Source organism: Coturnix japonica, chromosome 14, assembly GCF_054131305.1.
Source record: "Coturnix japonica strain WE chromosome 14, WE-NBRP24, whole genome shotgun sequence".
Lineage (NCBI taxonomy): Eukaryota > Metazoa > Chordata > Aves > Galliformes > Phasianidae > Coturnix > Coturnix japonica.
Window position 1 is genome coordinate 16,705,299 of NC_140676.1, and position 23,538 is coordinate 16,728,836.

Below are 23,538 nucleotides of genomic sequence, written 5' to 3' on the forward strand. Positions count from 1 at the left end.
CCCGCGGCTGCGTTGGGTCCTCTATCTCTTATCGCTTATCGCTCCGGTCTGTGGACACGGGGGTTTGGGACCCTTCATAGCAGAGCCCTGCGCCCACCAGGCAGCTTTGCGACCCCCAAGAGCCCGAGTAGGGCGTGGAGATGGGATGCTCAGTGCAGTCGCTGTCCCCATTGGTGACCAGAGGCTGGGGGCACCTCCAGGACCACCCGACCCCAGTGGTGCCTATGGAGAACTGGGCACCGGGGGGTGCTGAGAGCCCTGCGGGGGCACCCCACTGCTGGCAGCGCTGTGTCCCCCTTGCAATGTAACCCCCAACCCCAGACCCAGGTGGTGGAGGCGGTCTTAGAGGTGGGGACTCTGCTACTGCGGAGCCACAGCAGCGCACAGAGAAGCACGACACAGTTTGTCCTTTCCAGGCTTTATTCACGGCTCGCCTTGCGCTCACGCCGCAACCGAGGTTCGGGTGCAGCCCTTGCGTGCAATACCCACAGCCACCCCAACGGCAGCCAGCGCTACAACCACGGCCACGCACACCAGCCCCGTCCCCACGCTGTTCTCCGTCACCGCCGCACCTGCAAAGCCAAACCCAGCCGTCAGAGCAGGGCACTGCAGCCGCACCATAAGAAAGGCACAACCGCAGCGACTCACCATCACCGCCCTCCTGCTGCTGCCCCACGGCTCCCGGGTCCGCCGAGAGCAACACGGGACCAATGACCACATCGGCTGCAACTTCTTTCCCTGGGAAGGATGGAACCATGAGCTGCGCTCCCCCCCCCCGCCCGGGTTTCCCCGGCCCCACCGAGGGACCTTACCGGCATCACGACGGAAGCGGCGGCCGTTCCATCGCTCCATGGGGTTCAGCCTCCGGGAGAGCGCGGGCGGCTCGCAGTTCCCCGTCTCACAGCAGCTGCAGACATCCCGGCTGCCTTCCACTGGCACCCAGCTGGAGCAGGACAGCAGCGCTATAACCAAGTGAGTGGGGACTCCTGCCAACCCCTCCCCCCCTCCTTCGGCCCAAAGGACACGTTGGCAAACACATGCTGGAGGAGCGTGAGGTGGTGTCCAGACCCACACGGAGGGTTTATGTCCGTATCTGGGGTTTGGGTGCTGGCTCCTGAGTTGGAGTCCATAAAACACCCTGATCTGTGCCACAGCTACTCACGTGTTTCTGGCTTTATTGAAGGAGCAAGCCTTGTTCTGGGGGTCTGGGCCTTGGTCTGCTGGGGTCACCTTCAGGTGGCAGGTGATGTAGATCTATGGGAAGGCAGGGGAAGGGCTAGGGAGCTCTCCTTGGGGACAGCCTGGCTCAGGGTAGGTATTGAGGATGGACACTGCATACAGCCTTACCAGGTTCCTGGTATCCCCTGCAAACCTGAAGACGTCGATCCTGAACCTCAGCACATCCTCCCGCGGACGGGGCGTGATGAAGGCAGAGCTTGTGTCATCCACCCTCCCGTCCACCAAGCACCTGGACATGAGGCAGAGGGGGATGGGTCAGCATCCCGCTGAGCCCCCTGCGAGCAGTGCCCCCCCCCCAGGCTCACCCATTGAAGTCAATGATGGCATAGTGGGGCGAGGAGTCGCCGTCGGGGCTCAGGGCAGCCACACAGCTGTCCACAAAGAGCCGCAGGGGCACGTGGCTCTCAGTGCTGACCTCAGCCTGGATGTTGAGGATGTCGCCCAGCTGGAAGCCAGTGAAGGGTCTCTCCGTGCTCCAGTCGTCTGCAGGGCAGGGTGGTGACACAAGGGGGTGAGAGAGGGGACGGTGGTAGTGGTAGGTGGGGAGCAGTGTGAGTGATGGCTTTGGGACAGCTGGGTGCTCCAGCTGGGTAACTGGAAGCTGTGCCATGGTGGTGTGGGGGATGCCATCCCACATACCGCTCATGAGGCGCAGAGAGAACACCAGCCTCTCCTCTGCTGACAGGGCAGAGTTGAAGGGGGACCAGGTGGGCCGGATGGCGTTGCTGCTCACGTTCTCCCTCCTGGAAAGCAACAGCATCAGTACCCAGCTGGGCAATGGGGAGGGGGGATGGGGGGGGTCTCGGGGGAGAGTGAGGGTGCAGAGCCCTTACCTGGGGTAGTGGCACTCGATGGGGATGACAGCAGGGTTGGTGCGGATGATGACAGGGTTGCTAGCAGGGCTGGGGTCATAGTTGATGAGCGTGCGGTAGATGAGGGTGTCTGGTGTCACCTGGGCAGGGAAAGCACAGAAGGTTGTTGGCACAAAGCACTAAGACCTTCCCCTGCCACCCACCCACAGCTGTCTCTTTCTATTGTGAAATGCAGAAAAAAAGGATAAAACGCAGAGGGTTTCCATGCACAAAGCAGCTCTGGGAGGAAACCACCCACCCGAGGTATGAGATCTCACCTGCACGACACTGCCGCACTCATGGAGGCCAGCAGCGAAGGTGACGGTGTTGTGTGCGGCGTTGAGCGAGGAGTGCTTGCAGGCAGCAGGGCCCAGAGTCAGGTCGGCAGCGTTGATGAGACGCCCGGTGCCAAAGAGGTCCCTGTGCACCGTCACCACCAGCTGTGCCTCCTGGCACTGCACGGCCACCGGGTGTGAGCTGGACACGGCCCGTGAGTGCACCTCAGCCCCCCAGGACCAAGCAGAGGGATCCCCTCGTGCTGACCAGGAGAGGTCCCAGGGTGTATAGGAGCCCACCCGGGCCACCAAGCAGCACAGGAGTCCCAGCACCACGCAGCTGCCTTGCATCCTGTCTTCTGCAAGCTCACCCAGCATGGGAGATAGGGCAGCTCCGCTGTGCTTTATATCCCCCCGTCCCCCTGTGCTGTCTGCACGTGGGGATGGGGAGGCAGAGTCATTTCCGGGGTGCTGTGCCCCTCATTCCAGGCTGCCCAAGGAGAGAGAAAACATCCACGTCAGCCTCTTTGGGGGAATTGTTTAGAAAACTCAGCAGAAGCCGGAGACGGGGAGACGGGGACTGAGCGGCTTGTTTAGGTTTGTGCTGGGTGATAAGGGGCTTTTCAAGGCCCCTGGGGAGGTGATGCAGTGGGGGAGGGTCAGAAGTGGGGGCTTTCCACCACCCCCAGCTCTGCCCAGAGCCGTTCCGGATGCTGTTGCCCCATGTCTCCTCCATAGCATCCCAAGAAGGGACTTTACGCATCCCACTGCTCACCAGCAATGTGAGTGCAGCTGTGCTCAGCCAGCCCCATCACACCCTGCTGCAGCACTCTTGCAGGGCTGAGCCTGCTGCTTCCATTAGCCAGCCCTGCCCAGCACCCAGCAAAACACCCAGGGCCATCCCTTAGCAAATGGATGGATGCTTAAAGCTCAGCCCCCACATGCTCTCAGCCCCTTCCTTGGGTGCCTGTATGTCTTTGTACATGGTGACACATAGTGAGTTCTGTTCTGCACCCCAAATCCTTCCCCACCTCTGTGATGCCCTTAGCTAGAAGGCAGCAGACTGAGTCAGGGGGCCAAAGTGGAGCTCAGCTGGTCACTGGGAAATGGATGGAGCTTTGGGTCAGTTGCCAACCAGAAACCCCACTGAATCTGATGCAACACCCCAAAAGCACAGTGCGCACGTAAGCGCGCTGTATTGCACAACCTTCTGCCCTCCTGCTGCCTCTCCCTCCCCATGGAACAGGCCAGGGCTTCTCCTTGGTGTTTAGGATACCTTGAGATTGGTGCTTACGTAGAAATGCCAGGCATTCCAGCAGGGAGCCTCAGTCTTTAGGAGGACATTTGGCAAAGACACTCAACGCTGACAGCAGATAAGGGCAGGAGTAGGCACTGCTGAATCAGTAAACAAGGTCTGGTGAGCACAGGGCGAGGGCAGGAGCCTCGGCTGGTGAGGAGGAGGCAGCTCAGGGGGCCCCCTCTACAATGAGCAGGGAGAAAGCTATTGATTGTCTTAGAACAATGGGGAAAGGGGGGGGGGGGAAAGCAGAGGCTGAAATTCCAGCCCCAGTTCCAAGGACAGTTTATACATATCTATATGTAACGAGCCTTGGCTGAAATGCATAAACAGTCCTTGGGCAGAGACTGGAATTCCTGCATCCCTGGAAGAGCCAAACCTCCCCTACACCCACCCCCCCCAGTCCCCGTTAGCAAGGGCCCCCATCCCACCAGCCCTTACTCACAGGATGGATAGCATAAACCCCCCTTTGGCCGCCAGAAAGTCTCCTATTGTAGGTCAGGTTTACTCTTTATTGGATATTAGAAGCTAAAACATTGAGAACATAATTCAGACAGGGTTGCTGTGTGTCCGGCGGGCAGCCAGGGCTCCCAGAGCAGCAAGGAGCAGGACTGTTGAACCAGCAGCCAGTCCCAGCCCCACAAGGCTTCCAGCACCTGCAGAGAAGAAGCCAAAGGTGGTGAGAGGCAGAGATAAGCCCCCACCCCATCCTCATTACCCACCTGCTGAGGGCACCCCGCCTGCTGCTGGCTGCTGCTGGAGGCCATGGATGAGCAGAGGGCCGAGCATCACATCTGCTTCTCCCACTGTGGGATGCAGGGGCAGCCCCCTGCGGGTTCGCCCTCTGTGCTGATGGAATGGGCTGTGGGGCTGTAGGGAATGCCTTGCTGTGCCACAGCTCTGTGTCTCACAGCATGAGCAAACAGCCCGTGTGCCCTCCACAGGTGCCCAGCTGGAAAGAGAGCCTGGTTACTAACCTGGCCCTATAGCAGGGATCCCACTGTGCTTTGGGGTTCAGGATGGGGCAGCCCAGTTACTCACAGCCCGCTGGGTTTGTGGAAGGAGCAAGCCTTGTTCTGAGGGTCCGGAGGTTGGCTGGCTGGAGAGACCTTCAGGTGGCAGGTGATGTAAAGCTGAGAGACCAAGCAGACCATTCACCTAAAGGCACACACACAGCTTCCCTATCCCCTGTGAGGGACTGCTACATCCCTGGGGCACCTCAAACACCACTGCTTCTTTCAGAACATTGAGTGCAGCCATTCAAGTCTAACTTAAGGGGGTTTATCATGACCAGAAGCATTACCCAAGGAGGAGCTTACAATCAGAATCAGTAACACCTCATCCTTGTGTTGTTATAAGGGACAGACTCTTCAGCAGAGTCTGTTGAGGGGTAGGACAAGGGGAAAAAGGATTCAGACTAGAAGAAGGGAGATTTAGGTTGGATGTAAGAAAGGCTTTTTCTACACTAAGGGCAGTGAGGCAGCAGCACAGGCTGCTCAGAGAGGCAGTGGTGTCCCATCCCTGCAGGCACCAAGGTCAGGCTGGGGGGCTCTGAGCACCCGATGTGCTGTGGGTGTCCCAGCGCATTGCATGGATTGCACTGATGGACTTTAAGGGCTCCTTCCAACTCAGATGGCTCTATGAGATTACTTCCCCAACACAGCTGCATTGACCCACTCCATGGCACGAGGCTGGACACGATCTAAACAAGGGTGCTCACTGTCTTGGATTTACCAGGCTGCTGGAGTCTCCTGCAAACTTGAACACATCTACTGCAAACTGAAGCACATCTAGCCGGGGCCTTGGGGATATAAAAGTTGAGGTGGCATCATCCAGCCGCCCATCCACCATGCACCTAGGTGCAAACAAAGGTCAGCCAGGTAACAGAGAGCCAAGGCTTACAGAGAGATGACCCAAGGTCAGGGCACAGACAGCTCTTACCCATTGAAGTCAATGAATGAATACTGGGGAGAGGAGCCCCTGTCTGGGCTGGGGGTGGCCACGCAGCTGTCCACAAAGAGCCTCAGAGGTGCGTGGTTCCCCACACTGACGCTGGCCTGCACATGGAGCATCTCCCCCAGCTGGAACACAGCAGAGGCCCTCTGGGTGCTCCAGTCATCTGGAATGGAAGTTGGATGGTTTTAACGCCTCACCACACCCACACAATGAGCCCTAGAGGGGCACAAGGCCCTGGGGCTGCCAGGCCCACACCGACACCCATCCCATGCACCAGGGGAGACCCCTGCCCCAAACCTACCATTCATAAGATGCAAGGAGAAAAGCAGCCTCTGCTCAGAGGAGAGGGTGGAGTGGAAGGGTGCCCATGTTGGCTGGATGGCGTGGCTGCTCACGTTGTTCCTCCTGGGGAGTGGTGCTTGTGATCAGAAAGCTCTGCAGCTGCAGGAGGGCTCAGTGCCCATCTGCATCAACTCACCTTGGGTAGTGGCACTCAATTGGAACCACAGCAGGGCTAGTACGAATGATGACGGGGTTACCAGCACGGAATGGGCTGTAATTCAAGCTTGTGCTGTAGATGAGAGCCTCAGGGGTGACCTGGGGAGAGGCAGATTGCATTACCCAGTCAGTAAGAACCCTTCTCCTCCAGCCACAAGTGTGGAGCCCCAAACCTCTCCCAGGTGCTCCATCAGCAGTTCAGGCTGTGACTCAGTAGTTACCATACACATGCTCTAGCAACAGTAGGCAGCACTCACATGCCCCTAAACTCAACATCAGCTGCTGGGGCTCTGCAGCCCTCAGAGAAGAGCTGAGGCTCTCAACTATAAGAAAAACCTTGTGATCACTTCCCCAAGCACAGAGCCCAACCGCTGTGCTCCATTAAGTGCTGCATCAGGGAGCAGCATCACCAGCCTTGAGAAGCTTTGGCAACACTAAGGTTGCCCTTGGCTGTGTGAAGTAATCAGCATTTATAGGACTGGCAGCTACTTCCTCTTTAAGTTTACTTCCAACCCTGCTAAACAAAAGGGAATAAACCAGAATCCCAGAGTTAAACACCCAAAGGCTCAACATCCCTTGCTACACAGCACCCCCAAGTGAAAACAAAGAGCCAGCCCCCACCCAAAGCCCCCAGCCTTACCCTGAGGGTGCTGCCGCACTCATGCAGCCCAGCCACGAAAGTCACCACGTTCTCAGCAGCATTCTGGGCTGTGGCTGGGCAGGCAGCCGTACCCAGGGTCAGGTCTGCAGCCCGGACCAGGCGCCCGGTGCCAAAGAGGTCCCTGTGCACCGTGACCACCATCTGTGCCTCCTGGCACCACACAGACACGGGGTGCAGTGGGGACGCAGCCTGGAGCTGAGACACATCTACCCATGCCCATGGGGAGGGCTGGGAGAAGGCATGGGGCTGGCCCAAGGACTGAGCCCCCCACAGCTCTGTTTCCCCTTGGAGGAAGCCCCAAGAGCTGTAGGCAGCCCCCATCTCCAGGAGGCAGCAGAAAAGAGCAAAATCCAGGCAGCTTGTGAGCTTCATCCTACCCACCAGAACCCAGCATAAGGGGCAAGAGGCTGCCCAGGGCCTTTTGTAGCCCTCACTCCCATCAGAGGCAATTAGCAGCACCCAGTCCCCTGGGGATGGTGTTAATTAGCTAACGAGGAGCTGGTGTCAGATGTGCTTAGCAGCTAACTGTGGGTTTTTATATTTTTTAACATCTTTTCTGGTAATAAGTGTCGCCTCCCGATCCGGCAACAAATCAAGGCTGCCTAGTGACTGCACTGTGCCTCTGCACACGGGGAACAGACAGGACACACACACAGTGTGTAACGCTGAAAGTACAAGTTTAATGCCTCACAACAAACCCTATATAGTGGTACAGGTGACCTCCCTGACTCCACCCCAGGTGCACACAGGCACCACCTACACAATATGCAACATCTCCCCCCTCTTTATCCCCTGTATGCAACAATAAGCAGCTCTGCAAGATGCACGGGGTGGCTCCCCCCTGTCACAGGCATAGGTAAATCTAGGTAACCTGTGGCAATACCCCAAACCCAGGTTACATCCCAAGCAGGGCAATGGGATGGGTTTGGTTCAGACTACCTTTCAGCAGTCTTGCTTGGTCTTCGTGGCCTCCTGTAACTCGTCACATAGTGAGGCCTGGCTGCTACCTGCCAGTGGCTGCTGCTGGAAGTAGGCCTTGATCTTGCTGAGTTGACGGACCTTCTTCTCAGAGGGATGCCGGACGGCATTGACCAAGGCACACATTCTGCGTAGACCCCTGGCAGGGTCACAAGCAAAGCAGTCATGCAGCTCGGGGAGGCCGATGCCATGGGAAGCCAATGTCTGGGCCGAGGGCCGGGTGAGCAGCTTCTTGTCCAGCAAGGGCTGAAGGGACATGAAGGATTCCAGGTTGGCAGGGCTGAGGAGCTTTATGGGTCTGTTGTTCAGGTCGATCTCCAGGACGTTGCAGAGGTCCCTGGTGGCCCTGGCACTCTCCATGGTGCTGCAGTTGCTGAGGTCCTGCCACAGCAAGCTGTTGGCCAAGTTCTCCAGCTTGCAGCTCTGATTCTCTGGGATCTTCTCCTTTATTAGGGGTAGAACATCCATGAAGCCATGCACCACGGAGAAGAACTCTGCTTTCATGCCAATGGCCGTCAGGTTTTTCAGGAGGGTGGGAAAGGGCAGTGACCAGAGACCATATGCAGCCAGGATGGGCCTGCGGATGGTGCTGAGGTGGATCAGCAGATCCCTCAGGCCCACCTCAGAGCCATTAGTTTTGGCCGCTGAGTTGGGAAAACACACTGTGGGCTGAATGAGGACTGAGAGCATTTTCTCTTTGTCAACCACCACCATATGAATGATTTCATTTTCTGGAGAGGACGAGGGGAAAGTAAAAGAGGAGGAGAGAGGAAGAACAGGAAGAATTAACCTCTTATCCAGCAGGGAAATAAAACATTGAGTCACTCAGCCTTCAACAGCCCACCGTTTGTCTCAAACATGAAAGCAACGTCTCTTAGGGTCGCAAGAGATCATCCCCTCTCTTACGTCACCAAGGCTATGGCAGAAACATCTGAACTTCACAGAACCATAGAATCATTTAGGTTGGAAAGACAACTAAAATCATCAAGTCCCATGCCTGTAATCACTCTAGACCATGTCCTGCAGTGCCAAATCTATCATTTTCCTGATCATCTCCAGGGGCAGTAACTCCACCACCTTTGGGGGCAGTCTATGCCAATACCTCACCAAACTTCCCAACTTCTGCCCACCCTCAAAAAATCAAAAATGAAACTGCCATACGTGGGGATGTAAGCCAGCTTCAACACGGCACACTCATTACAGAACACATTCCCACTTAGGAACTTACTCCAAATCTTAATGTCAAAGAAGACCACATATCCTTGTTCCGCATCCAGTGTGTTCTGGAGGCAGATGGGAAGGAGAGAGTTGTCTCTGCTGGTTCCATCCTCGAACATATCATCAAGCAGGCTGGGATCCTGGAGAAGCAAACAAATAGCTTTTAATAAACATCTCAGGAAGAAAACAGGTAGCAGCTCAAGGTGTTTGTGCATCCTGGGGGTGACCAAAGGGATCTGTTCAAACTGCTGGAGGACCTGGAGTGACCTGTTTGGAACCTTACCAAGTAGCTTATTGTTCTAAGATGAAAGGAAAGATGGGACTATCACAGAGCTGAGGGGTTCTGACAAAAGTATTTTGGCTTTCAAGGATTTCAGAAGTTCCCTTGCCAGGATCTTAACTCACCAACTCCTCATCCCTGCTGTCCTCTTCATCACTGCCCAAGTTAAGAAGGTCGCTATCTGCCCAGAGAGAAAAGACAAGTCAACTGTGGGACACTGGACTGTCTGACACGCACAAGGGCCAACTCTGTCAGCATCATCAACTGAGCTGGGGTGCCCTGGCAAACCAGAGAGGTGGATGGTGAGCAACCATCTGAACAAGAAGATGCACTGAGATGTGACTGTCCTCTTGGGAACCCACTGTGGATGCTGCAAACTGCCCCCCAGAATCCACCTGATGCCTGCAAGAGCATTGCTTACCTGAGTCATGCATCTCATTGCTGCTGCCTGGCGTGCTGTTCAGCAGGCAGCCTTCCCTGCTGGCAGCCATGGTGGGTGCAGAAAAGCTGGTATGGGGTTGTGGCAAGCAGTTTGGTTCCTGTGGCATCACTGGTGTGTTCCCCTCATCATCGTCTTTCTCAGCCTTTATCATCTTTACAGGGGATGGCAGCGTGCTGGTGCCTTCCTCTTTCTTCCTCTTGGCAGGGGTGGAGGCCATCAATGGGACCTAGGTGGGCAGAGCAGAGTTCAGTGAGCATCCCTGCGTGGCCTTTGCCACCAGAGCACAACCACACGAGGCCACTCATTTGAACCCAAGGTAACAACCTCAAGGCACGATGATGCACAATCCCACCACACACCTTGCTTTGGTGAGCAAACCCAGGTCCAGCCACCCAGTGTACCAGTCTAGGGCTGTGATGGGACCACATGGAGACCAACAGAAGACCCAGGGCAAGGAGCAGAGATGGAGGCAATGAACAGGAGATATGGGAGTGCTTGAAGACGTCATGGGGAGCCCTGGGATTTGGGATGGTTTGGGGTGTGAGCAGAAAGCAAATCTCACCTGGTGGGAATTTTTCATGGTGGCTGGAGCTGGGGCAGCTTCTGAAAGAACAAAAACACAGCGGGATGAGGAGGGTGAGCAGTGCTGGAGGTGTCTGAGAGTGATGGGTGTTGCAAGGAGGTGCAGGTGGCCATGGGGCCATGTCTCCTCTGCTGCCACAGGGATGCCAGAGCTGCGGGTAGCCCAGAGCCCCATTGGGAAATGTTGCAGAGGCCAAACTCAAGCCTTGAGGCTGGTCTGGTAAAATGCTTGCTCATCTAGATGACCTGGGTGGAGCTGTGCTCTGCAGCAATGCTCAGGCTGAGGTCATAGACATGTTCAAACCCTTTGTGGAGGGAAGTGGGATGCAATTTGGGAAGCTCTCAGGGGGGCCCTTTTGGGCTGAGACACCAGCAAAGACAAACGTTCTGCCCAGGAGGATTTATTGGCACAACAAGTGAGGTGGGGAGCCAAGTCCCTGCAGCCTTCCATGGGTTTTCCAGGCATTCTGACAGAGCCCGTTCCTCACTGCTCTCCTGAATCATCCTGGGATATCACTGAGGCATCGCAAAGGGCACACTGTTTCCCCTCACTTCTTCCTCCTCTTCCTGAGGCCAGCAGTGTGCTTGTAGTCTCTCTTGCTCTTGCTGGGATGCTCCTTCTCCAGCTCTGGGCTGGGGACCTTGGGTGATGGAGGCCTGGCAGGGGGAGATGCTGCAGGACCCTGATCTGCTTTATTCTGCTGCGATGTGCTGGGGCAGAACAAATCCAGCAGGTCGGAGGGCAGCGAGGGACAGCTCAAGTCTAGGGGGTCCTGTGGGGTGGGCGCAGATCTGGAGTCCTGAGGGCCTGGTTGCAGCATCTTCCCCAAAAAGGAGGTGATGGCACTGAGGGAGCGAGCCATGGAGTGCACCCCACGGGACAGAGACACCAGGTGCTTGTTCAGCCTGCCCTGAGCCTGCAGCAGGCAAGTGGCAACCCCCAGTAGCTCCTCTGTGTGCTGCAGGTGTGCCCTGGCCCAGCAGCCAAAATCTTTCTGCAGGGCAGCCACGGAGGCCTGGAGGCCCTTGGGGAGAGATGTGGTGTCCCCGCTGGCACTGAGAGGCGATGCTGAGCTTTCCTCTGCTCCTTCATCCCGCTGTGCAGCAGGGCTGGGCAGTGTGGGGGGTGTGTCTCCTCCTGGGCTATGGGGCTGAGGCTGCAGGTCGAGGGTTGGGGTGCTGTCGTCCTCGGATGGTGTGTCCTGCTGGGGGACAGCGGGACCTGCAGCAGGGAGCGGGGCTGAAGGGAGCAGGAGAGGGAGCTTAGAGAGGACAGCAAGGATGGAGTGTTCAGCAGATGGCAGCACATCGGGGCCCAGGGACACAGGTGACCTGTGTGCATGCCAGGCTTCTTGGAGAGGACATCCCCAGCTGCACACAACAGCCTGCACGCTCTGCACACCCACATCCACACGTCACTCACCTCCCCAAGCCCAGAGCACTTACCATCATTCCTCCCCTTACAGTGCACACTGTGAGAGCGAGACAACCATTGCTCTGTCAGTGAGGAAAGCGATGGTGGCATCCCAACCTTGGGCTGAGCACAGCAATCACCATCCTCCAAGTGGGAGGAGATGTGAATCCCAACCTATGACACTCAGCCCGACTTTCAGCCTCCACCCAGCCCTGCGGAGCAGCGTGCCCACATCTCACCTTGCAGCCCCTCGATGCACTCAGTCAGCGCCCGCAGCCTGGCACGGCACTCGGCAAAGTCCTCATGCAGCATCAACTCCCCATTCACCAGCGGGCGCTGCCGCCGCAGCTCCTCCAGCGCATCCTTGACGAAGGGCTGCATGTCCATCACCTCCTGCTCCGTGGCATAGAGGCCCATCTTCTCCACCAGCCTCTTGCCCGCCTCCATCCTCCGCAGCACGGCATCCACGCGCCGCAGCTCCCCCTCCAGCTCCTTCCTGCCCCTCTCCTGCCTCCGTTCCACCAGCGCCAGCAGCTCCTGCTCCTGGTGCCGGATCAGCCTCACCAGCTGCTCCACGCGCTGCTTCACCAGCTCCCGCACCGCGCTCCCTGCCTGCTTCAGCCGCTCCATCTCCTTCTGCAGCGCCGCCTGCGATGCCTCGAATCTGCCCCTCCACTGCTCCAGCTCCTGCCCCAGCACTGCCAGCTCGTCCTGCCGCAGCCGTGCCTCCGTGCTGACGTCGCAGTGCTGCCCGCTGTGAGCGGCGTCCAGCAGCGCGCAGATGCAGCACATCACCCTGCTGCACTGCTTGCAGTAGATGCTGTGAAGGTGTGAAAGGGGAGGAGCGACGTCAGGCCGTGCCCCGAGATGAAGGAAGGAAGGTAAGCAATTATTTACTCAGAGGGTGGTGAGTCACCAGCACAGGGTGCTCGGAGAGGGGTGGGTGCCCCGTCCCTGGAGGTGCCCATGGGGAGCCTGATTCCCACTACAAGGGATGGAGCTGGGAGGGCTTTAGGACCCCTTTCATTCTATGCCATTCTACGATGCCCTAATTCTATGATGATCTGTTCTTGGGATCATAGAATGGTTGTGTTGGAGGGGACCTTAAAGCCCAACCAATTCCAGTTCTCCACCATGCGCTGGCTGACCCCCACCAACTCAGGCTGCCCAGGCCTCGGGCACCTCCATGGTTGGAGCACCCACATCTTATCTGGGCAACCTTAGACATCCCACCAACTGCCCTCCCTGGGCTCCAGCAACTTCCTCATCCTCACCCCAGACCCTCCTCTGGCCCCACCAGCAGCCCCAACTGATTCCCATCCCACTTCTCCATCTGGTGGCCCCCAGCAGTGGGACAGAACCACCTCACTCAGCCCAAAGATGAATGACAAGAAGCTCCCTCTCCAGGACACCTACCTTAGAGTCAGGTTCTGGTGGGTTGGGATGGGGCAGGACAAGCTGCTGGTCCTCCTGGTGCCCTCGAGGAACTCCTGCGGTGATCCCACCCTGATGTCCTGCACCCTCTTGGCCTCATGGTTCTCCCTCTTGACGTAGCGCTGGTGGGTCTCAAAGCACTTTGTGCACAGGAACTCCTTGCACTCCGGGCACCAATACTCACTGCTGCTCCTACAGTTGTCACACAGCAGCTCAGCCCCACTGATAACACGCTGGTAGATGCTCAGGTGGATCTGCAGGCTGCTGAACAGCACGTTGTCCACGTCGGGGATGCCGTCAGGCTGTGGGATGGGAGCCTGGCACACTGGGCATTGCCCCACGGGCTTGTTCTCTCTCAGGCAGCCCAGGCACAGCGTGTGTAGGCAGGTGAGCAGCTTCAGGTCGGGCGATTGCTGCCTGCATCCCTCGCACAGCACGAACTGGAAGTCGTTCTCCAGCTGCTTGGGGGGGCGAGGGAGGGGACAGAGACTCAGGACCCCCATCCGGGCACAGGTGAGCGGCCACTTCCTCCCCTCGCTCAACACTTCCCCTCCCCATAGCACAAGGGAACGCGTTGGCAGCGTCGCACCCGGCGGGGTGGGGATGGGACGGAGGGCACCAGCCCACCCTGCCACCCCGTCTCTGCCGGCGCCCCCCAACTCTACAGCGTCATACTCCCATCGCACCCACTCCATACGCCTGAAAGGATGAAAGCCCCCCAAAAGGTCCCACCACAGCCCCGCTCCCCCCCGCCCCATAAATTCACAGCCCGCTGCCGCCCCCCGCTTCCTCTCGCCCCACCGTCCCCCCCCATCCCCTGCTGCCGGCCGGGGCTCACCGGGACGGTGGGTTCGAGACCAGCCATGTCGTGGCACGGCTCCGGGACTCCCCCCGCCTCTCCCATCTCTCAGTTTCGATTTCCCGATACTGCAAACTCCTCCTCCGGGCGGGCTCTATGTCGACTGCTGCCTGGAAGCCATTTCCCTGGGAGGGGCTGCACCCCGGCTCCTCTGCATCCTTCCATCCACTCCCCACTGGTGGACTATGAGGCCACCGTCAAGTGGAGATCACGACCAAAGGGTGGCAGCTCTAAAAGGACTGTGACTGAAGGGAGACATCACCAAAGGGGATGCCTCCAGCCTGGGCTGGTTGGGGTTACCCAAAGCAGGGATGGGTTCTGAGCATCCCCATAAGGACTATGGGTAGGAATGGGGAAACTGAGGCACGGCTCAGCACAGCGGGGCACAGGGGAGCACCCACAGAAGCCATCATCCTGTTGCTCCCTTTAGAGCACGTTTATTTGGATAGAAAGGAAGCTTACAAAATAAAGAGCTACGGATACACGGCTGGACGCAGCAGCCCCCACACACACCCAGCAGACAGAGCTCACATCACACAATGCAGAAACACAAATCAACACCGTCACTTCTTGTGTTGGGAAGGCTGAATCCTGGCTGCTCCTTCCCTGGATGCCACCTCTGCTCCCTCCCCAAAGGGCAGCAGCTGAGAGGACCACACGGCCCAAAGCAGGGGGTGCCCACTGGTTGCATTGTAGGCAAGGGGTGAGAAAAGACAAGCACGAGGGCAGGTGGAGGGGCTCAGCCAAGGAGCGATGCTTCCGTTGCCTCAGTTTCCCCACTCAGGCCTTTACTTGCCTCCTGTCACCCCATGGGGAGGGCAGGCAGCATCCTCACCATGTCCTTCTGCTGTCCCCCACCTACAGACACACACACATAGGGACACATCTGCTCTATCTGTGCAGCTTCACAGCCTTGAAGAGCTCCTCCAGGCGGAGAGCCAGCTGCAAGTCACCCTGCACCCGCAGCCGCCCGCTCATGTAGGCAGCCAGGGGCCGCAGCTGGCCCAGCATCAGCTCCTGCAGGTCCTCCTCTGCCACCTCCAGCACCACATCAGGGCTGCCCTGGGGCACACCACAGCCAGCCCTCCCGCTACCTGTGGGACACAGATGGAACAGCCATAAGCTGGGACACCGACCACGAGGAGATCCCACAGGGCACCCACCCCACCCTGAGACCCCACCTGAAGAGAGGTCTATGAAGAAGGTGCTGCGGGTGCCACCGGGCTGGATGATGTCCACCTGGTAGGATGCTCCCACCTGGTTCACCAGAGCCTCTGAGAGGATGGGCTCCACAGTTGAGAGCAGCTCGGCCACACTGGGCCTCCTCCTGGGGGGGTCCACCTCGCTCACTGTCCCCACGCTGTCTGCTGGGATGAAGGGGAGGAACAGGGGATGAGCTCTGCTGGTTCACAGGGACCCCCACCAGCCTCCACCAGACCCCCTTAGCTTTCGTTCCCTTTCTTGTCCCAGTCTTCCTGAGCCAAAAGTGCTGAAGGGATGACACATTTAGCAGAGTCACACTGCAACACATGTTTTCCTTCTTAGGAATAAGCAGGGGCCTGAGCTGACACATGGATCTTCCTCCCATCCCCATGACTCAAAGCACCTGGGCAAAAATCTCACTGTCACTTCCCCACCCACTCCTGAAAGCCTCTCAACATAGAACCTGAGCTGCCCCCAGCCTATCTGTGCTGTGCTCGCAGGGCCATGGTGTCTGCAGGACTTTGGCTCCTCTTTCATACAGCCTCTGAGCTCAAAGGTTATGGGCTCCTACCTGCCTCTGGTGTGCTGGGTGTGCTGCCGAGGAGGTGGGGAGCCAGCTGTGGGGTAGAGCCTTCCAGCAGTGGGGCTATGGCACCCATAGGTCCCAATAGGGCATCCCGGGGGGGCTGCAGCACCGCCTCCATCGTCAGCTCCACACGGTCCACCTCCAGTCCCCAGGACTTGGTCATGTCGTTGATGTCCAGCTGAGGGAAGAAGGGTAGAGAGGTGGTGGGAGGCCAGAAGAACACGGAGACCACGTGTCCCACAGCTCAGCTCAGTTTAGAAATAAGAAGGGCCATTCTCACCAGCAGCTGCTCCCCGATGCGTAGCTTCTCCCCCTGGATCTCCCTCAGGCTCTTCTTACCCAGGGCCTTGGCCATGGCGCTCTGTGCTGTCATGCGAGTGGCTGCCACGAGGTCCTTCACCACCAGCACGGACAGAGCGGGGTCCCACACACGGAACTGCACGTCGGCACCCATGGAAAGCACTGCACCATCCCTGGAGACCAGCTGGGAGAGGGAGTCAGGCTCTGCCCCACTGCACCCCACACCTAAGCCTTGTGGGAGCCAAGGGATGGTTCCCTCTTCTGACTCTTCAATAGAAGCAAAGCCAACCCCAATGATGACATTTGAGCTACTCGGAATGACAACATCCAGCCATTACTGAGAGACATTTGGATACAGACTGATGTTTTGGAGATGTCTCCATTTGGGAACATCCATTGATCAAGGTGTGGGAGGTCAGCAGGTGCCTCTCAGCCCCAGGCCTCATGGATGCCAGCCCCGTGATGCTCCTTGCCTCACCATGAGGATAGGCAGAATGCTGCTCTGGGTATTTAGGGTGCCTCAATGGTGGCTCACCTTGCAGGGGGGCACATTGAAGGCCCGTGTTCTCATATCCACACGCTGCCAGTGGTCAATGAAGGGCAGCAGCAGCACCACACCGGGGCCCTGTGGTTCACGGAGGCGGCCCAGGCGAAAGATGATCATTCGCTCATAGGTAGGAACTATCTGGGGGTTGGACACAGAGACGGGGATAGGAGTAAAGCACCAGGAACTGCCTGGGTGGCAGCAGGCTGTCACCTTGCTCTTCGCCTACTCTCCTCCCTTACCTTCAAGGCAAACCAGCCCGAGATGGGGAAGGTGAGGAGCATCAGTAAGAAGACCAAGGAGGTGATGATCCCATGGCAGATCCAGGATAGCCAGCCCTGGGAGGAGTCTGCAAGGGGGGCAGGGAATGTGCACCCACCAGCAAACCCCATCCAGGCTGAGTGAGATGCCAGCACAACACCCTGCTGAAAGCCCCAGAGGAAAGGACAGCAGCATCTCCCCTTTGCATTCGGGACTCACCTGCAGCATTCCTGGCCGGTCCCAGTGGTTCTGCCTTGGCTCCGAAGGAGAAGAAGCCCTTCTGTGCACCGTACAGCCCGATGCTGGACTGCTGGAAGCGGTCAAAATCCCCCAAGGGAAGTGCCTGGTATCCCGACCTGCTGAACATCCCCCCGCTGCGATGTGCAAAGCCGAGAGAATAAAAGACAACGGTCCTGCCGCCCGTGCTGCAATAAAGCGATGCTGCTGGAGCCTCAGCCGGCGGGTTCCATCCTCCCGGCGGTTCCTCGATGAGGATGAGGATGAGGATGAGGATCAGGATGAGGATGCTGCGGAGGGGAAGGAGGGAGCTGCCGGATCTTCCTGGTCCGCCCCTCATGTGGCTGTGACGGCAGAGGGACGCAGGGCTCACGGCGGGGTGAGTTTTTCCGGCGGTTGCAATGCTCGGGATGCGCTCCGGAGGCCTCGGGGAGCATCGCGTCCTCTGCCTCATCTGTATCTCGGGGTGGGGGGGTCCGGAGGGTCCCACAGCCTTGCGGGGTCCCCTCTGCCCCATAGGAAATAGGGAAATAGAGATTTCTTCCTGCAGATCCCTCTCCACGCGGCCTTCTCGTGCCGACAAAACAACCGCTCCTCCATCTCGACAAAAGGGGATGGTACCCTGTGGGTGCCTACATCCACCCCATAGCATCACGCTGTGGGTACCGGCATTGCCCCCGTAGCATCACCCTATGGGTGTCTGCAGCCCCCCTTAGTAGCATCCCCCAAGCGAGATCCTCCCTCTCAGTGCAGGGGGACGGCAGGAAAGGGACGAGTGGGACACGGGACCCCCGCGGGACCATTCCCCGTCCCGGCCTCGTCCCGTCCCGCCCCCTCCCATCATCCCCGCCTTCCTCCCTCCCCCAGCTCCTCCTCCTCCCCACGCCGAACTGCAGAAACGAAAGTGGAGCCTCCGGCCCAGCGCTCCGAGATGCCCGGCAGCCCCGAAGCCTCCCGGACCCCCGGGCCCCAAGAAGGTAAATGGGGTCCCCACCCCCCCGGCCGCTATGTGCCTGCTCCCCACTTATTACTACAGGGGAAGGCGGTCTGGGGGGCTGGGAGATAGGTAGAATGGGAGCCCCCCAATAGGCTCTGTGGGTGGGTTGCACGCGTGGGTTGGGAGCAATGGGGACACAACTGGGGTGTAAAGCTGTTCTTTGGGGGGGGGGATATAGAAAATATGGAGGGAAGTGGCAAGGGGAGGCACCCTGCTTTGTGTGGGGCTTGCTGATGGGCTGGGGAGGGTTATGGGGGGGGGCTTTGGGGACAGGGCTGGTGGGAGCACCCCAGAGGCTGGAACCACACGGGGGGGGGTGGGGGGGGGACATGATTTGTCCATTCTTGCTTCCCCCACGGCAAGACCCGGAAGGAGCAAAAGTGAAAGGAAAAAATCAATTGGCACTCTTGGATTCTCCACGTGTAACTCTGAATCCAAATACACAGAGCCCATTTCTCCCTACTTCTCCTGCTTCCTCTTCCTACCCAGATGGCTCTGCTGCCCCTAAGGAGCCGGGGGCCGCACCAGGACCCTCCCAGTGCCCTGCTTCCTCTGAGTCACTGGGGGAGGACGACTTCCAGTTCGTGCTGTGTGAGGGATGCCGGCAGGAATCAACCAACCTGAAGCTGCTCACCTGCCTGCACACGCTGTGCCTGGACTGCCTGACAGAGAACAAACCCATGGGGCAATGCCCCGTGTGCCAGGCTCCCATCCCGCAGCCCGATGGCATCCCCGACGTGGACAACATGCTGTTCAGCAGCCTGCAGGCTCGTCTGCGTGTCTACAGGAGGATCAGCAGTGGGGGGCTGAGCTGCAGCCGGTGCAGGAGGGAGGCAGCAGCCATGTGGTGCTCGGAGTGTGAGGAGTTCCTGTGCACGGGTTGCTTTGAGGACCACCAGTGGTTCTTTAAGAAGAGGAGCCACGAAGCCAGGAAGGTGGAGGAGCTGAGGGCTGAGTCGGCTCATCGCTTCCTGGAGGGCACCAAGAAGTCATGCAGCCTCTTCTGCTCCAGCCCTGGGCACACGGAGCAGGGCCACGTCACCAGGTGAGCAACGCAGCCCCTCATTGTGCCCCTGCAGGTGGATACGAGGTGCCAACCGTGCGCTCCTCTTCCCCTCCAGCATCTTCTGTAGGAAGTGTGAGAAGCCGCTGTGCTGCTCCTGCGCTCTGCTGGACACCCAGCACTCACCTTTCTACTGCGACATCCGCACCGAGATCCAGCGGCGGCAGGACGAGCTGGCAGCGCTGGGGCAGGAGCTGGAGCAACGGAGGGGCGGCTTCGAGGCATCGCAGGCGGCGCTGCAGAAGGAGATGGAGCGGCTGGAAGAGGCGGGGAGCACGGTGCGGGAGCTGGTGAAGCAGCGCGTGGAGCGGCTGGTGAGGCTGATCCGGCACCAGGAGCAGGAGCTGCTGGCGCTGGTGGAACAGAGGCAGGAGAGGGGCAGGAAGGAGCTGGAGGGGGAGCTGCGGAGCGTGGATGCCGTGCTGCGGAGGATGGAGGCAGGCAAGAGGTTGGTGGAGAAGATGGGCCTCTATGCCACGGAGCAGGAGGTGATGGACATGCAGCCCTTCGTCAAGGATGCGCTGGAGGAGCTGCAGCGGCAGTGCCCGGCGGTGGATGGGGAGCTGGTGCTGCATGAGGACTTTGCTGAGTGCCATGCCAGGCTGCGGGTGCTGACTGAGTGCATCGAGGGGCTGCAAGGTGAGATGTGGGCACCTGCGGCCAGCAAGCACCCAGTGCTCATCTCCCTGCCTCCCTAGTCTCTCTCCATATCACTCTGCTTGTGATGGGATGGCTGTGCTGCTTAAACTGTGTGCCCAAAGGCTCCAAAGCCTCTTGGCCATCCCAAAATGGTTCATTCTGGTCTCCCTTCCATGCTGCAGGCTGCAGCCCTGCCCTCTCTCTTGCAGGTGGCACTTCCCAGCCGGTCCCCGTGGTGGAAGTGGCCCTGGAGAACAACCTGGTGAGATGCCTGTGCCCTGTCCCAATTCAGGGTTGTCTCCTCATTTCCTCTATCTACAAGCCTTCCCCATCCCAATGGGCAACTCCCAGCTTCCCCATAACCGTTGCTCTGCGCTCTCTGTGCAGCAGGAGGAGCCCCAGCCACACAGCAGCCAGGATATTGTGCCCACCTTCACCATCAACCTCACCGAGATGAGGATGAGCTCAGTAAGGAGTGTCCCACTGGGGTGGATGCTTTTGGGACCTGGAGGTGCCACCCCATTGCCTGATGTCCCCTGTGCAGGTGTCCAAAGCAACCGCGCAGTCCAAGCGGTGCCTGTCTCACATGGAGAGGAGTTGCCAGATCTCACCCAAGCTGCTGAAGCTGGAGCAGGATGATGGTGAGCCCAGCTCAAAACAGTGGGATGGCAGAGGGGGGCCCAGCACCTCCACACAGAGCCACAACGGCTGCGTGCCCCCCTCCAAAGCCAGCAGGAGCCGCACTCGGGATGCAGGTGGGTTGTTAAGGGATCCCCCCATAACGAGAGCAATCAGGAGCCCAGGCTTTGCTCTCTGGAGCTTCATCCACTTTCTCTTCCCTTTGCAGAGGATGGCAGCATCATCATCAGCTCGGAGGACAGTGAGGAGGACATGGACTTCACTGCTTGCTGAACAGCAACCCCATCTCCCTCTTCTCCGAAAGGCAGCAAACCCCCACCTAGATTTGCCTGGAGGGCCCACGTGGCAGCATCCCCAGGGTCAAAGGGGACATAGGGGCTGTTCCACCTGGGCATAGGGGACAGCTCAGAATGTAGGAGCCTGAAACTGTCCCAGGTATCACCTTCCAGCAGTTCTTCATCAGGACTGCCTCTGCAATATGGAGGTGGATATGGAGGCTACTCCCTTTTAAAGACTTTTCTTCCTTTATAAGCTCCAGGCTGTGCTCTGATAACACAAACCTCACTCTGCTGCAGGGAGGGCTGCTCACACCATTGCTGGTAGCGCTTTCATAGTCTCATAGTCTCGTGCGGGTTGGAAGGGACCTTAGAGATCATCGAGTCCAACCCCCGGAATTCGAGCCTCTGTGCACAGAGCGGCACTTCTACCACTTGTGCCACAGGGGGATTCGAGCTCCGGGCCCCAGTGTTGCAAGGCGACATTGCTACCACTGCGCCACCGGGGCACACTTTCTTCCACAGGACACTGATACTCGAGCTCCTCTGCTCCCCATTCTGATAGCGGTTGTCCCAGAGCTCCCTGGCAAGATTATTTCCAGCTGGGGGAAAAAAAAAACACCCAGTTTTCTTATGAAATTCTTATCTGCACATTCCAGTGCTGCAGCCCAGCAGCCAGGCAGAGGGTTGTGAGATGGGATCACTGCTGGGGTGGCCCCACCAGCAGCATCCCCGCTGGCTGGCTGAGCACCCGGCAGCGTTTTTAGTATCAACTCCTCCCGCAGAAGTTTCTTTGTATTCAATAAAGGCGTTTCCAAGTCAAATCTCCCTTCGTTTGCCTTTGGTTTCCCCGCAGTGCGCGACAGCCGCCACCAGATGTCCCCTTCGCGCAGCCGCTCAGCACATACGAGCTTCGTGGCACCCACTCGTGCACCCTGGTGAGCCGGGAGCCCCATGTAACCTCCCCTTTGCAGCGGGGGAATCCTCGTCTCTCTCACCCCGGGGATTCTCCAGTGTCTCGTACAGGGTTGTGCTCAGCCTTACCCTGCAACAAGGGGCACAGCCGGTGGAGAGCCGGGCCCATCTGTTTGCTGTCACTCGGCCTCATCAAAGCCTTGTAAAACAATAGCGGGGGCAATGGGCCGCGGGAGCCAGATTTGCCATTTTTAGCCCCGAGCTGCTGTAAAAGTCACCCAGCAGGCGCAGGGCTCTGCTGGCATTAAGCACTGCAGGGCCTGGGGTACCCCGGTATGGGGGGACCCCTGAGTTGCCATCAGCTCCCACTCCTGAGTGCTCCCACCCGACCTTCAGGCTGAGGTATGAAGAAGAAAGGAATTTTCTTTCGTGCAAGCAATAAATAACTTGCCTGAATTAAGCGAATCTCCTGAAATGATATATAATACGCTGCTTGCCTGATTGGCTGTTATTAATAATGCATTGCTCAATCTAAACCATTCATAAAACGACTCCCTGCTAGCCCTCAGCAAAGTGCTCTGGGACTTGGTTTAAAAAAGCAAGGCAAGAAGGAGCAGCATAAATCCTTTCTGTTTATGAAAATGGATTTCTTCCCCCCAACACTCATGCAAAACTAATTAGAGCCAAAGGGCCAGTTCGTCTGCATTTGATTATAGCCTGCAAGATCACTCAGCTTGGATGGCCAGGGTGGGGGGAGGTCCAAGGCAGGGGAGTCTTTGCTCCAACGAGCTTGAGAAAGGTTAACTGGGTTATGTGGTTTTATTAAATGTTTATCTCTTCGCAGCAAAACAGGTTTAGATCCCAGGGGCCACCCGGAGCAAGGGTAGGATAGTCAGGATTCTGTTAAATATATGGAGAAAGGTGATGTAAATCCAAGGCAGAAACAACATCACCTCCAGCCATGCTCCCAGCACAGAGAATTGATGTCCTCACCTGACTTGAAAGGACATAAAATGTGTCTAAAAGCTAAAGAACCCAGGAGAGCTCATGCTGGAGGTTTGCTCTTCTCCTTAAGTAACCAATGCATGGGGAGGAGGATTACTCCCCTTGATGCTTCCAGGCAGCAGGTGGATGTTACAGGTTGTAAATCAGCAAGCCCTCATTGAACCAGTGGTTCCTCCAGTTGGGAGTCTGCCCTCATCTACACCATGGGAACCATTGAAATGGACAACACCAGCTGAAGATCTGGCCCTTGGCACAGCTTGTAATATGTCCAGGGGCATACAAAGTCAGGGTGTCTCGGGCTGAGGTGGTGTGAGCAGGCTGAAAGCTCTAAAGCCATCCATTAATCCATCCATCCATCCATCCATCCATCCATCCATCCATCCATCCATCCATCCATCCATCCATCCGTGTACCCATCTGTCTATCCATGTACTCATCCATGCATCTATTCATCCACCCATCTTAGTATCTGTCCATCCTTCCATCCATCTCTGTACTCATCCATGCACTCAAGCACCCACCCATCCATCTATCCTTCTGTCCACCCAGCCACCCATTCACCCACCCATTATCCATCCATCCCTCCATCCATCCATCCATCTATCCATCCATCTATCCATCCATCCATCCATCCATCCATCCATCCATCCATCCATCCATCCATCCACCCACCCATCCATCCATCCACATCTCCATCCTCCTCCATCCTCTCTTGCAGGACAACTCCAAGCCCTGCTTGTATTCCAGGCACTCTCCCCCATGGGAAACAGAGGCACAATTGCATCATCCTGCCACGCTCAGTTCATCCTGTGACCCATTTTGAGCATAGTTTGCAGCCTCTAGTGCTCCCTAAACGTGTCTGGGAGCCAGATCTGGGACACTTGGGTTTC

The 23,538-nt window shown here is 57.9% G+C and overlaps 5 protein-coding genes across 18 annotated transcripts; 1 reads left to right on the forward strand and 4 right to left on the reverse strand.

The window, feature by feature from the left end:
• Window positions 1–402: 402 nt before the first annotated feature.
• On the reverse strand, window positions 403–3,757 carry LOC107318593 (zona pellucida sperm-binding protein 3). Of its 2 annotated transcripts, XM_085514907.1 has the most exons (10): window positions 3,642–3,757; window positions 2,369–2,855; window positions 2,073–2,191; window positions 1,879–1,982; window positions 1,545–1,722; window positions 1,348–1,468; window positions 1,163–1,254; window positions 813–943; window positions 649–738; window positions 403–572 (listed from the first exon to the last, which is right to left on the reverse strand). In XM_085514907.1, exons 2-10 carry the CDS (start codon window positions 2,741–2,743, stop codon window positions 442–444), a joined length of 1,341 nt encoding a protein of 446 aa, XP_085371033.1. In that variant the 5' UTR covers window positions 2,744–2,855; window positions 3,642–3,757; the 3' UTR covers window positions 403–441.
• Window positions 3,758–4,160: 403 nt separating this feature from the next.
• Window positions 4,161–7,282, reverse strand: LOC107318591 (zona pellucida sperm-binding protein 3-like). Of its 2 annotated transcripts, XM_015872607.3 has the most exons (8): window positions 6,757–7,282; window positions 6,097–6,215; window positions 5,920–6,023; window positions 5,604–5,781; window positions 5,397–5,517; window positions 4,704–4,795; window positions 4,385–4,614; window positions 4,161–4,318 (listed from the first exon to the last, which is right to left on the reverse strand). In XM_015872607.3, exons 1-8 carry the CDS (start codon window positions 7,147–7,149, stop codon window positions 4,212–4,214), a joined length of 1,344 nt encoding a protein of 447 aa, XP_015728093.1. In that variant the 5' UTR covers window positions 7,150–7,282; the 3' UTR covers window positions 4,161–4,211. The 2 variants fall into 2 exon arrangements, 1 of the variants encoding a protein (XP_015728093.1); XR_014934440.1 differs by lacking the exon at window positions 4,161–4,318 and having other exon boundaries at window positions 4,396–4,532; window positions 4,640–4,795.
• On the reverse strand, window positions 6,097–14,162 carry LOC107318588 (protein PML-like). 8 transcript variants are annotated; one of them, XM_085515889.1, is made up of 9 exons: window positions 13,964–14,148; window positions 13,108–13,586; window positions 11,931–12,511; window positions 10,258–10,298; window positions 9,675–9,921; window positions 9,379–9,434; window positions 8,984–9,113; window positions 7,717–8,486; window positions 6,097–6,215 (listed from the first exon to the last, which is right to left on the reverse strand). In XM_085515889.1, the coding sequence occupies exons 1-8, from the start codon at window positions 14,027–14,029 to the stop codon at window positions 7,720–7,722; spliced, it is 2,367 nt and encodes a 788-aa protein (XP_085372015.1). In that variant the 5' UTR covers window positions 14,030–14,148; the 3' UTR covers window positions 6,097–6,215; window positions 7,717–7,719. The 8 variants fall into 8 exon arrangements, 7 of the variants coding, with proteins under 7 accessions (XP_085372015.1, XP_085372016.1, XP_085372017.1 ...); XR_014934439.1 differs by lacking the exon at window positions 6,097–6,215 and having other exon boundaries at window positions 7,438–8,199; window positions 10,258–11,517; window positions 13,108–13,583; window positions 13,964–14,161; XM_085515890.1 differs by lacking the exon at window positions 6,097–6,215 and having other exon boundaries at window positions 7,438–8,199; window positions 13,964–14,153.
• A 234-nt stretch (window positions 14,163–14,396) lies between these two features.
• Window positions 14,397–17,950, reverse strand: STOML1 (stomatin like 1). 2 transcript variants are annotated; one of them, XM_015872601.3, is made up of 7 exons: window positions 17,098–17,950; window positions 16,860–16,966; window positions 16,609–16,758; window positions 16,054–16,257; window positions 15,759–15,951; window positions 15,166–15,348; window positions 14,397–15,078 (listed from the first exon to the last, which is right to left on the reverse strand). In XM_015872601.3, exons 1-7 carry the CDS (start codon window positions 17,765–17,767, stop codon window positions 14,876–14,878), a joined length of 1,710 nt encoding a protein of 569 aa, XP_015728087.1. In that variant the 5' UTR covers window positions 17,768–17,950; the 3' UTR covers window positions 14,397–14,875. The 2 variants fall into 2 exon arrangements, with proteins under 2 accessions (XP_015728087.1, XP_015728086.1); XM_015872600.3 differs by having other exon boundaries at window positions 15,166–15,351.
• A 43-nt stretch (window positions 17,951–17,993) lies between these two features.
• PML (PML nuclear body scaffold) lies at window positions 17,994–21,552 on the forward strand. 4 transcript variants are annotated; one of them, XM_015872603.2, is made up of 7 exons: window positions 17,994–18,092; window positions 18,602–19,157; window positions 19,234–19,814; window positions 19,997–20,076; window positions 20,202–20,282; window positions 20,359–20,569; window positions 20,662–21,552. In XM_015872603.2, the coding sequence occupies exons 1-7, from the start codon at window positions 18,047–18,049 to the stop codon at window positions 20,724–20,726; spliced, it is 1,620 nt and encodes a 539-aa protein (XP_015728089.1). In that variant the 5' UTR covers window positions 17,994–18,046; the 3' UTR covers window positions 20,727–21,552. The 4 variants fall into 4 exon arrangements, with proteins under 4 accessions (XP_015728089.1, XP_015728090.1, XP_015728091.1 ...); XM_015872604.2 differs by having other exon boundaries at window positions 20,205–20,282; XM_015872605.2 differs by having other exon boundaries at window positions 20,024–20,076.
• The last annotated feature ends 1,986 nt before the right edge of the window (window positions 21,553–23,538 follow it).

Coding starts and splice junctions, on each gene's coding strand:
- LOC107318593 (XM_085514907.1), bottom strand. CDS start 2,743: ATGCTGGGTGAGCTTGCAGAAGACAGGATGCAAGGCAGCTGCGTGGTG. Junction 1,255..1,347: donor CAGGGGATACCAGGAACCTG/GTAAGGCTGTAT, acceptor GCCTTCCCATAG/ATCTACATCACCTGCCACCT. Junction 944..1,162: donor TTCAATAAAGCCAGAAACAC/GTGAGTAGCTGT, acceptor GTCCTGCTCCAG/CTGGGTGCCAGTGGAAGGCA.
- LOC107318591 (XM_015872607.3), bottom strand. CDS start 7,149: ATGAAGCTCACAAGCTGCCTGGATTTTGCTCTTTTCTGCTGCCTCCTG. Junction 4,796..5,396: donor CAGGAGACTCCAGCAGCCTG/GTAAATCCAAGA, acceptor TTGGTCTCTCAG/CTTTACATCACCTGCCACCT. Junction 4,319..4,384: donor AGGCGGGGTGCCCTCAGCAG/GTGGGTAATGAG, acceptor TCTTCTCTGCAG/GTGCTGGAAGCCTTGTGGGG.
- LOC107318588 (XM_085515889.1), bottom strand. CDS start 14,029: ATGGGAGAGGCGGGGGGAGTCCCGGAGCCGTGCCACGACATGGCTGGT. Junction 13,587..13,963: donor GTCTCGAACCCACCGTCCCG/GTGAGCCCCGGC, acceptor CGCCCCCCCAAG/CAGCTGGAGAACGACTTCCA. Junction 9,922..10,257: donor CCATGAAAAATTCCCACCAG/GTGAGATTTGCT, acceptor CTGCCCACCTAG/GTCCCATTGATGGCCTCCAC.
- STOML1 (XM_015872600.3), bottom strand. CDS start 17,767: ATGCTATGGGGTGGATGTAGGCACCCACAGGGTACCATCCCCTTTTGT. Junction 16,258..16,608: donor TCAATGTGCCCCCCTGCAAG/GTGAGCCACCAT, acceptor TCCCTCTCCCAG/CTGGTCTCCAGGGATGGTGC. Junction 15,952..16,053: donor GCATCGGGGAGCAGCTGCTG/GTGAGAATGGCC, acceptor TTCTTCCCTCAG/CTGGACATCAACGACATGAC.
- PML (XM_015872603.2), top strand. CDS start 18,047: ATGCCCGGCAGCCCCGAAGCCTCCCGGACCCCCGGGCCCCAAGAAG. Junction 19,815..19,996: donor GTGCATCGAGGGGCTGCAAG/GTGAGATGTGGG, acceptor TCCATGCTGCAG/GCTGCAGCCCTGCCCTCTCT. Junction 20,077..20,201: donor TGGCCCTGGAGAACAACCTG/GTGAGATGCCTG, acceptor CTCTCTGTGCAG/CAGGAGGAGCCCCAGCCACA.